This window comes from Brachionichthys hirsutus, chromosome 7, assembly GCF_040956055.1.
Source record: "Brachionichthys hirsutus isolate HB-005 chromosome 7, CSIRO-AGI_Bhir_v1, whole genome shotgun sequence".
Taxonomy (NCBI): Eukaryota; Metazoa; Chordata; class Actinopteri; order Lophiiformes; family Brachionichthyidae; genus Brachionichthys; species Brachionichthys hirsutus.
The window spans coordinates 15,578,695-15,589,306 of record NC_090903.1 but is presented as its reverse complement, the minus strand read 5'-3'; the positions used below and the strand labels follow the sequence as shown (position 1 = coordinate 15,589,306).

General features: G+C 47.7%; 2 protein-coding genes across 2 annotated transcripts; one reads left to right on the top strand and one right to left on the bottom strand.

Annotated features, from left to right (window-relative positions):
- The first annotated feature begins 827 nt into the window (after positions 1–827).
- On the top strand, positions 828–3,755 carry LOC137896170 (synapse differentiation-inducing gene protein 1). Its single transcript, XM_068741702.1, has 3 exons — positions 828–1,401; positions 1,920–2,057; positions 3,597–3,755. The coding sequence occupies exons 1-3, from the start codon at positions 877–879 to the stop codon at positions 3,753–3,755; spliced, it is 822 nt and encodes a 273-aa protein (XP_068597803.1). The 5' UTR covers positions 828–876.
- A 648-nt stretch (positions 3,756–4,403) lies between these two features.
- apmap (adipocyte plasma membrane associated protein) lies at positions 4,404–10,223 on the bottom strand. The gene is made up of 9 exons (XM_068741770.1): positions 10,017–10,223; positions 9,163–9,279; positions 8,909–9,024; positions 8,545–8,637; positions 7,594–7,710; positions 6,802–6,976; positions 6,494–6,628; positions 5,634–5,826; positions 4,404–5,473 (listed from the first exon to the last, which is right to left on the bottom strand). The coding sequence occupies exons 1-9, from the start codon at positions 10,106–10,108 to the stop codon at positions 5,264–5,266; spliced, it is 1,248 nt and encodes a 415-aa protein (XP_068597871.1). The 5' UTR covers positions 10,109–10,223; the 3' UTR covers positions 4,404–5,263.
- Positions 10,224–10,612: the final 389 nt, after the last annotated feature.

Sequence of the window (10,612 nt, the reverse complement as noted above, 5' to 3'; positions counted from 1 at the left end):
TGTGTGCGCGTGTGTGTGTGTGTGTGAGCGTGTGTGTGCGAGCGTGTGTGTGCGTGTGTGTGTGTGTATCTGATGTTATTGAAATGACATGATCGATGATCAATAATCACGTACAGCTAAAAACAACAAGCTCCAGATCCTGTGCTTCATGTAAACGTGTTAAAGAGTCCTAATTATGACATTTATTGATCCTTTTATTCTTGTAAAACAACCGTGTTTACAAGAATAAAAGCTGCGAGCTCATTGGTCAGCTACACATAAATACAAACATCGTTACTGAACAAGTCCAACACCGCGTTGTCATGGAAACCCAGGAAGTTTGAACATGTCAAGGCTTTTGGCCGTGATTGATGAGCGTACAAATGTTATTTATTGTCATACAAAATAAAAATGTACGATTTTTCAGCCAAACTAGAAAAATAAAAATGATAAAAGCAAAAGACACGAAGCGAAAAACAAGTTGGGCAAGTTTCATGAAGACATTTAAAGGTTTGAATGAGCATTGATTCACCACCGGGATCTTCCTCCCCGGAACGATGATTCACCATCACCATCATCATCATCACCATCATCATCATCGTCGGTTGTTTCCCTCCAGAAGGAACCGTTTGAATATGGATGTTTCCTCCCAGGTCATGCGTGACTCATCCGTGATCTGAGCTCCAGCAGCCGAGCCCTGCAGAGGAGAACGCCCTGATGCTAATGAGGTGGGCGGGGACACGGAGCAGAGGCGTGGCTGAATGTTCACCTCGGCGTCTGATTGGCTCAGCAGGTGAAGGGCAGTCACGGTGAGCTTCTGTTTCCGTGACTCAGGTGAATTCAGCGGCCATGTCTGACCTCTGACCTCTGAGAGCAGAGGAGCAACCATCAGGAGCGATGGAGGGAGGAGACGAGGCCGAAACCTCCTTTAAATTGTTAAGAGCCTCACCCAGCAGAGAAGGAGGAGGAGGAGGTGCCTGCAGACAAAATGGCCTCATCAATACCCGCAGGTTAGGGGCGGAGCCTCTGGAGCGGCTGCTATTGGTGTACTCGGCTCCTCAGTATCAGGGTCATGTGATGGTGAATGCCCCCCCTCAGCAGGAAAGGAGGAGTGGTGGAGGAGGAGGAGGAGGAGGTCCTCCTCAGCTCCTCAACCCCAGCGCTCTCCTCCCCCACCAGGCGGTGTCGGACCCCCACCTCCTCCTGTGCCCACAGAGCGCCCTGCGTGCGTGGGGGGAGGCCGGGGGCGGGGACTGCTGTGAGACCACCTTCATCGAGGGGCTGGGCGGCGACGCCGCTAGCCCCTCCCCAAAGGAGGCGCTGCTGTTTGCCGACGGGACGTTTCTGGACTTCGGTGGCGAGGAGGCGAAGATTCGCACGCTGTCGTACGACCTCGACGACGATGACTTCCAGGAGCTGGAGGTGATATGATGGCGATCAGGGTCTGTAAAGCCGCCATGGAAACAAGCTTAGCGCCCCCTGCTGGTGGACGCACGCCTGTGCTAGCTGCAGTTCCTCACACATCCACTAGTCGACTGAAACGTTTCCTCCTCCTGACGGCCAGATTGTTTTTTACTCTCTTTCCGAGGGGGAGTATTTTTAATCCCTCTAACCTAACCCAGATATCCCCCCCCCCCCCCCCCCCTGTCAGGGCTGAAGGAGCTTAGCTAGCCGTCGCTTGCTGCGCGACACATTTGGCCAGCTAACAGCTAATCGCTTTAGAGACCATTAGCTGCAAAAGCTGTGATTTTGTGTTCATCTTTAATCGTCTGTCGCTGTAATCCCCCAGAGACGGATTACTGCAGTACTAACCTGCTTCCAGCGCATACTAGTACATGAAGTAGTACCGCTACGCGTTTTCAGCTGGACATTTTCACAATAAGAGAAACTCTTCCAGAAATTCACCCGCTCACCTTGTTTTTTTGTGGGCGTGTCCTCAGAGCGATTACTCCAGCGAATCAGAGAGTGAGGATACCTTCCTGCTGATGCCTCCCAGAGATCACCTGGGCCTCAGCGTCTTCTCGATGCTCTGCTGCTTCTGGCCGCTGGGCATTGCTGCATTCTACCTGTCGCAGGAGGTGAGGCCACACCCCCCGACACACCTGGAGAGGCACAGATATTTATTGAGGAGTTTCTTCAGCGTGGAAATTACATACTGCAGAAATACTTTCATTTACTAAAATAAAATATTTTATCATGGAGATCCGTTACCATGGAGATGACATCATCTGGTCGGTTAGCTTTAGCTTCAGCGTTAGCTGTTTCATGAGGAGGAGCATCAGGCTCAAAGGTTCCCGAGCAGCAGCGTGGCGATGGATGGTCGCACAAATGTGTTGTGGATGTGGTTTCCATGGCAACTCCACACCTACAGCTGGTTACCAATGGCAACGATTCCCACACTGAACTCTATCAGTGAAAAGAAAGCTACAGCGTTAGGAGGAGGAGGAGGAGGGTGGAAAGGAGGAAGAGTTTGAACCAAAGAGGAGGCGAGTCACTTTAAAGGAAAGGTTCTCCCCTTCCCGTCCACTGGAGGTCAAAGGTCACAAAGTCAGGTTGAGTGTTTCAGCTGATGAACCGCAGCACCTATAAAGACGCTTTACAAGTTTACAGTACTGATACTAACAGTACTGGTACTTACAGTACTGATACTTACAGTACTGATACTAACAGTACTGATACTTACAGTACTGACACTTCATGTAGCGATCCACTGGACCTGTCCCGTTAGGTCTTTATACTGACTACCTTTAGGGAGTTTATAACTTGTCAGAAGCTTTATTCAGCTAACTAGCTATCCTATAACCGGCTAATTTGAGCTAACAGCTGTTCAGTCAGGAGCAGCGAGGTGTTGGAGGACTGCTGTTCAGTTCATCGTTAATTATATATCTTACAAACTCCCTATACGGCTAGATAATATAAAACTGCTACTATATGTACCTCTTTCCTGCCAGCACGTTCCCGTTTCGCTGCCTCGTGTTGGAGCAGGATTAGGAGAGACCGCTGGTCTCTGCCAGCCTTTCATGAAGAATGACCCCATTACTGAGTCGGGTTTATCGAGTCCTCCATGGAGCTGCAGCAGGAGCAGGAGCAGCATCAGGAGCTGCAGCAGGAGAAGCAGCAGGAGCAGCATCAGGAGCTGCAGCAGGAGAAGCAGCAGGAGCTGCAGCAGGAGCTGCAGCAGGAGCTGCAGCAGGAGCTGCAGCAGGAGCTCTGGAACTCACATGGGCTTTATTACAACCTGATTAAATAATGGCGTGACTGACGTATTCCTCCTCTGCTTGATAATCGAGTCTCTTCTTCTGCTGCGTCTCTGAAACAGTCTCAGAGGGTTCCTGTCACTGTTTGTCTATTTTATCGTACAAACGGCGCCATGCTGACGATCCAGCTAACGAATATGTGGGACCGTTTTAAATCACCGTCCGATCAAACCAGGTTTAAGGGATGCTAATAATTGCTATGCTGCTTCATTCAATCAACAATCATTAGTGTCTGACTGTCATCAATCCCTTTCTGCATGAATGCATCACAGAGCTGTTAGCTTAGCGTCTCTAGATGTAATTTGTGCTACTAGAAGCTAACTAGCGCCCCTGTCTTTGTTACCTGTCTCCCCCTCTCAGACCAGTAAAGCAGTGTCTAAAGGAGACTTCCACCTGGCCAGCTGCAGTTCGAGGCGGGCCCTCTTCCTGGCCGTGCTGTCCATTACCATTGGGACAGGTATCTATGTGGGCGTGGCCGTGGCACTCATCGCTTACCTCTCCAAGAACCACCACTGGTAACTGGAGAGTTACGCATCGATCCCTGGGAACGTTTGGGATGAGCAGGGCCAAAGAGCCGGACAAACACGTCCAATCTGAAGACAATCTTGTCTTGTTGGACATGTCCTCAAAGGGTTAGCTGTTCGTCGGGTGGTTCGGAAGTTTCGTAGGACTTTTTAAGCCATTTGGATGACAGGATTCGTAGGACTTTTTAAGCCATTTGGATCGCAGGATTTCCATGATGGGATTCAGTTTGTTTCCAGTCTGGTTTAATAGTTCCCATCATGCTAATCAGGAGAATTCATGTCTTGCCTTTTTTTTTCTATCACATCCACATCATATTCTATGCTATTTAAATATATATATGACATTTGATATTTATTTTTTGTCAAACTCTTTTTTTTCTGCTTCAAGTGTTTACACTTTATACTTTAACTGTGTTCTGATTGGCTCATCTATGTGATCCAGTAATTCAGTTTTCAGATTTACTACATCATCAGAAATATAGAACCATAAATGCTTTTAGTGTAGAAGTCACCCGAGTGTACATGAATCTGTTCTGTACCACGCGATGGCTGCTGCAGGTATAGCATGGATTAGCCTAGCTGAGTACGAGCACCGGAAGCAGGTACTAAAGAAACAGCTGTTCTGTGATCTTTTGTTTTTCCTTTTTTTATTAAATGTTGCGTTTCTACAGACATGTTTGTGTTCATTTGTCTTAGATTATTTATTCATTTAGTACATTTGAAATGTGGTTTTGGGCTCAGAATCTGCAGCATTTGAAAGTAAAAAATGGCGAGTAGCGGTAGCAATGCTAGCGTAATTCTAATAATAGATGTATTTAAATGTTTGAATATAAACAGCAAATACCAAGATAGCTTCCTGCATAACCTCAGTAGCCAGCCAATGAGTAAGCTAGCATGCTAACACAGTCACGCGCAAGCTAACCATTCAGGCCGTTAAGTAGTTAGCTTCAGCTGGCTAGCATGTAGCTTTCCTGCCAACCTTTTGTTTCAGCATTAATTTTTTTTTTTTTCTTTTGACTCTGAAATATATAAACATATATGAATAGCCAAAGACAAAACCAAGAAAGAAGAACATTAATAAATGTTTAAACAGCTGAAATGGGTTGAATAACAGGAGTCAACAAAAAGATCAAACAAATGGACGAAGCGCTTCTGGAATTAGAGCAAAGAATTTACATCTAAAATAATAAAATATCAAACTTCTATAATGAGCATCTTCTGTTCAGCGACAGTTTGGAGACAGATCAGTCGATTGTGAAGATAGCATTAGCTTCATTCATTAGCATTAGCAGTCCTCAATCAATGGCTCAGACCCAACACACACTTAAATCAGGACCGATAAGGTCCTGCATTCTGCTACCTGACCAGGTGAGTGTCATCACAGCCGCCCTGTTGATGAGGTCATGGGGTTCGTCATCCGGATGTTGAAAATTACACGGGCCGCCATCTGTCTGATGAACGGCGAGTCGTCTCAAACGTCCGTTCGTCACGCGACCCATTCTCTCACACCTTGCTCAGGTCGAGTTTTGCGATGTACGGCGAGCGGAAGGAGCCCAGGTACAAGCTGCCATCGTGCTCGTGGGCCTCGCTGACGTACGCCACCACCAGGCCGTCGGGGTCGTGGAAGCTCCGGGTGCAGACGCCGCCATCGTGGAGCTCCGCCACCAGGCTGTACCGCGGGACGAACTTCATCAGGACGTCCTGACTGAAGAGCTGGGGGGGGGGGGGGGGTGAAGGAACACAGGTGAGGGGTGAGGAGGTGATTACCTCTGGACAGAGCAGCCAATCAGAGGAGAGAGCATCCATAAGCACGTTAGCATGTGGACCCTGAACCTGGACCTGGACCTGGACCTGGACACTCGGCCTACTTTACCTTGAAGACGAGCTTCTTGATCCAGGGTCTCTGGGACAGGAAGTCCAGCATGGAGAAGCCGGGATTCGGCCTGACGGCGGACATGGCCACCCAGTACCCTCCGGTGGAGCTGGGGCGGATGTTGTCTGGGAACCCGGGCAGGTTGTCCATGAAGGTGTCCATCCCCCCTTTGTTCAGACCGGCGACGTGGACTCTGGCAGAGACGCAGAGACGCTCGTCGTTTGGTTAGCGATCAGAAAGGCTTTCTTTAGCGCGATCAATGAAACACTCGGAGATCAAACGTGTGTTTTTAACAGTCAGTTCATCTTCATCACAACAGAGAGGATGGAAATAACCCCCCCCCCACACACACACTTCTGCAGCTGAAATGAAGCCAGCAGCTTGTTTCCATGGCAACAAAGTGACCCAACATCCTCCATCACGGTGCTGGTAGGTTACATAACCATCATTTACACAGATCGACCCACTCAGCTGTTCGGTTATCAATACTAATGATCTATGCTGCTGAAGATCAATACCAGACACGACAAATGTATTGATCTGATTATCGGTTTTATGCTTGTAAAGATTATTTAGTAATTGTTCTAATTTTACTTATTTTAGATTCAAACTGTTCGCTTTATTTTATTTCACAATATTTTTCGTGAAGTAAAAATGTGCTTCTTTTCATGGCAGCCATTTTGATTTACGTTTACTTACATTTGTTAATTTCTTGTAACTTTAAGTTGAAGCATTTTAAATTCATTAAACCTGGTGGTCACCCGGAGAAGCTCAGTTTCTGGAGCCGAGTGTCTTTGGAAGAGAATAACGTTTTACAGTTCCCACTTCCTGTCACCTCACAGGTGAGTCCGGTGTGCTACCTGCGGATGCGGGCCATGGTGGTTTCTGCCACCAGCACCGACTCCTCCTCCGGCAGCAGGTGGATCCCGTTCGGGAACCGAAGGTTCTCCATCATGACCGTCAGCTCCCTGGTCTCCGTGTCGTACTCCAACAGTCTGATGACAGGAAGCAGAATAGAACACAAAACAGGAAATGGAACACAAAAGGAGGAAGTGTGGAACGTGAAAGAAGAAGGTGGTCTATAGAGGCCTTAAATATTAATTAAATATGTTCACACAATCAATCTAAAGCCTCTGATATAATCTGCTGAATCACAGAGTTCTCGTACCGTCCATCGGCCGTGGCCTCCATGACCAGTTGAAGGTAGTTTCTGCGCTGCCACCTGCTGCTGGAGTCGGTGAAGTACACCTTCTTCCCGTCACGAGTCACTGCCAGGTCATTGATGAAGGACAACTTCCTGCCTGCAACCACCTGACCACCCGGCACCAACCTGGTCGCCTCACCTGTATGAAAAAGATCAAACTGACAGATTCCTCTTGTCCTCAGTCAAAGAGCTAAAAACCAGACGTCTGAAAATGATTAAAACACAGAAGGAATTCAGAGAAACAAAACTCTGTTCATAACAATTCTAAAAAAACACGACCGAAACGGTCCCAAGAATTTAAGTTAAATCAACATCAACAGGCCCCGCCCCCTTTGGGTCCAGGTTGCTTCACATAGAAACATGATCCGAGCCCAAACTGGTCTCCAGACTCTGGACTGGACTGGGATAAACGACATTTTCATATGCAGACTGGTTTTCATGAAAATTCCAAGTTAGGTTTGGGATAACTTTGTCTGGTTTAAGGTGTTTTAATGGCCTTGTTTTGAATTAACCGAAGTGGGTGACATCTTCATTAGAGTGGTGACATCATTAGAGCGGTGACATCATCACTAGAGCGGCTGGGAGCTGCTAAATCATCTCTAAATGCCTTTAGCTGATGAAGAGCCGACAGCAGCTGTTTTCTCTCCGGCTGTAATGGTCACATGTTTGACTTTATCCAATCAGATTCTAGATCTCCACGTCTTCGCTTTAACAGAAGCACCTACACGCTCCGTGACTGCAGGGACAGGAACTCACCTGTGGTGGGGTTGACCTCGAACACGCCCAGGTAAGCGTCGGCCACAAACAGAGTCCCGTTGGGGCCGATCTTGATCCCCAGAGGCCTCCCACAGCTGGGCTCGTCCTCTGTGGGGCCTGCAGGACCAAACACCCATAAACTAGAGGAGTCATAGGGCCATGCCCCGGCAGGAGGCTTCAATGCAACTTTATTTACACAAACAAACCGCGGATGATTCGCAACGCGACTCGACATGACACGAAAATAGAATGATGTGAAGAAATGTTATAATTCAGCTTTTAATTTCACATTGACATGAACATATAGCGACAAGCTAAAAAATAAACATTGAGAGTTATAGGGCGTTCATGGCTACATCCTCTTAGCCAACCGACGCACTACTGTTAGCATGCTAACGTCTTTAGAACGGGCGGTACCGACCCGCCTCTCTTCACCTCAACAGCGTCTAACACCGACATCACAACCTGCAAACAGATTGCTAACAATAATACATGCTAAACTGTTAGCTTAGCTTTATACTTGGCTCTCCCTGCTTAAACACTCATTTCTACTTGTAGGCTGACCAGGAAGTTCAGTCCAATAAAATTATATTTTAGAAGGTCATAAAACATTTCATGAGGGTCGATCCTCTGTGTCGTCACACCCTCCCACTGACTTCCTGTTTCAAAATAAAAGCAGGCTGTTGATGATGAAACAGTTTCCCCTATTGCTACGTTTCTATTTTTAAACAAAGCAAAGAACAGCGAGTTTTAAATGTTTCTATAACAAATAATTCACTGATTCTAAACTAATCGAGCTCATCGGCTGATGTTCATAGCGTGGGTGTGGCCCAGGTAGTCCACTCCTCAGAGGGGTCACGGTTGGACCCCTGAAAAGTTTGGCTTCAAGTTCATTAGTTAAATTAAATCATCGTAAACAAGTCCCGAACCCGAACCAGTATTTGTCCTCACCACACGGAGGTTTCCCGAGTCTCGCCACGGTGTGAACTCGTCGACCAATCAGCTTCGCGATCCGACCATCAGCTGTTCCAGAGTAGAAAACATCTGCAGACAGAGACGAAGATCCGTCGCCTCTTCATCTTCATGACCGTCCAGCATCATCTGACTTTTGAGTCGGTCTTAAACTTTAACCCAGACCTAATATGACCGGAGGACGGTGACCTTTGACCTTTGTCCCTCTGAAATCTGATGATTTCACGTTTAACAAACCAGACAGCAAATCAAAGAGCCTACCTGTTTAATTTAAACTCAAAACACGTTTGAAACTAAACCTTAAGTTAACCTTAAAGCTGGAAGGAAGCTGAGGGCGTCTGACCTCCGATGTTGGCGATGGATTCCGGGCCACTGATCTGGTTCTCAAACAGCCGCTGGGCCTCTCTGAGCTTCAGGTTGGGCTCCCAGCAGCCCCTCATCAGCGGCGGCTCCTTCAGGCTGGCAACGGACCAGAACATTAGAAGAGCGGCGCAAAGGAAACGTCACATCATCAGTCCTCAGGTCAGTGACGGGTCAACGACCGTCAAAAAGCGTCTGCTCCGAGGACACCTCGGGGCGCATCCCGACGCGTCTCACCTGAACGCCTCAGGGTCGATGGGAGACTCCAGGACGAAGACCACAACAAGGAGAGGGAGAAGCAGGAAGCAGCCCAGGGAGACAAAGGTCACCTTGAACACCTTCCCGCTGTAGGTGCTGCCAGAAGACAAAGACAGGCGACCATTAGCTTCCCCCTGAACCTGAAGAGCGATGGAGTTCCTCTGGGTAGGATCCTCGGCCCTCTTCACTTGGTCTCAGAATCAGGAGCCTCTCGAGCCCCTACTGGGTTAGTTAGCATCCCATAAACATCCTACAAGGCTAGCTAGCATCCCATGAACATCCTACAAGGCTAGCTAGCATTCCATTCCATATAACATATGAAGCTAGTTAGCATCCCATAAACATCCTACAAGGCTAGCTAGCATCCCATGAACATCCTACAAGGCTAGCTAGCATTCCATTCCATATAACATACGAAGCTAGTTAGCATCCCATAAACATCCTACAAGGCTAGCTAGCATTCCATTCCATATAACATATGAAGCTAGTTAGCATCCCATAAACATCCTACAAGGCTAGCTAGCATCCCATAAACATCCTACAAGGCTAGCTAGCATTCCATATAGCTTACCGAGCTAGTTAGTTAGCATCCCATTCCATACAACATATCAAGCTAGCTGCATCCCATATAAATCCACTTATGCCCAAATTAAATGAAAACATATTTTTAACATAATTTGTGCTGAATGTAAAAATGTTACATTCTGATAAATACATTTAAACATGTCATCAGGAAGAGAAATGACCAGGGTGATACTAGCTAAACACTTCCTGTTAGCTAATCAATAATCAATCGGCCCGAAACAAGCCACGTCTAACGGCGTTCCCGGTACCTGGAGCCTCTTTCGCGGTTCTGCTGCAGCTCGTCGGTGATGACCTGCGGTCTCCGCCGACGTCGGAACCGGAGCCCCTCCGTCTCATTCATATCGAACCCGGACCGTGAACCGGATCGACTCTGATTATCTGTTGATCAGGACCGAGAACGGTCGACGGTGTGACGGTTTAACCCGGACACGGCGCGATGACACCCGGACAGACTCATCTCGCCGAGACGTTTGAACAGCTTCCGGTTTGCCATTCCAAGATAAAAGACTAGGCCAAACTCTTCCGGTTCTTAGAACACACCCCAGATGCGACACGGAGACAGACGACGCTCATACAATACGGACAATACGGAGTAATCAATTCACCAGGGCTGCGTGTTTACGGAGGAACCGGGAGAACCCGGAGAGAACATACAAACTTTACACGGAAAGGAACCGAACCCAGAACCTTCTCCACACAAACAGACAAACAAATAGATATTACATCAGAGAGAGAGAAAGAATATCTATGAAAATAAATTGCAAAAAAGTGAGGCAACCAGAGCCAGTGGAGGGAGGACAAGGAGAAGGTCCTGACCCAGGAGGAGGTCCTGATCCAGGAGGAT

Coding starts and splice junctions, on each gene's coding strand:
- LOC137896170 (XM_068741702.1), top strand. CDS start 877: ATGGAGGGAGGAGACGAGGCCGAAACCTCCTTTAAATTGTTAAGAGCC. Junction 1,402..1,919: donor ATGACTTCCAGGAGCTGGAG/GTGATATGATGG, acceptor GCGTGTCCTCAG/AGCGATTACTCCAGCGAATC. Junction 2,058..3,596: donor CATTCTACCTGTCGCAGGAG/GTGAGGCCACAC, acceptor TCCCCCTCTCAG/ACCAGTAAAGCAGTGTCTAA.
- apmap (XM_068741770.1), bottom strand. CDS start 10,108: ATGAATGAGACGGAGGGGCTCCGGTTCCGACGTCGGCGGAGACCGCAG. Junction 7,711..8,544: donor ACTCGGGAAACCTCCGTGTG/GTGAGGACAAAT, acceptor TTGGTCCTGCAG/GCCCCACAGAGGACGAGCCC. Junction 6,629..6,801: donor GAGGCCACGGCCGATGGACG/GTACGAGAACTC, acceptor TCCTGTCATCAG/ACTGTTGGAGTACGACACGG.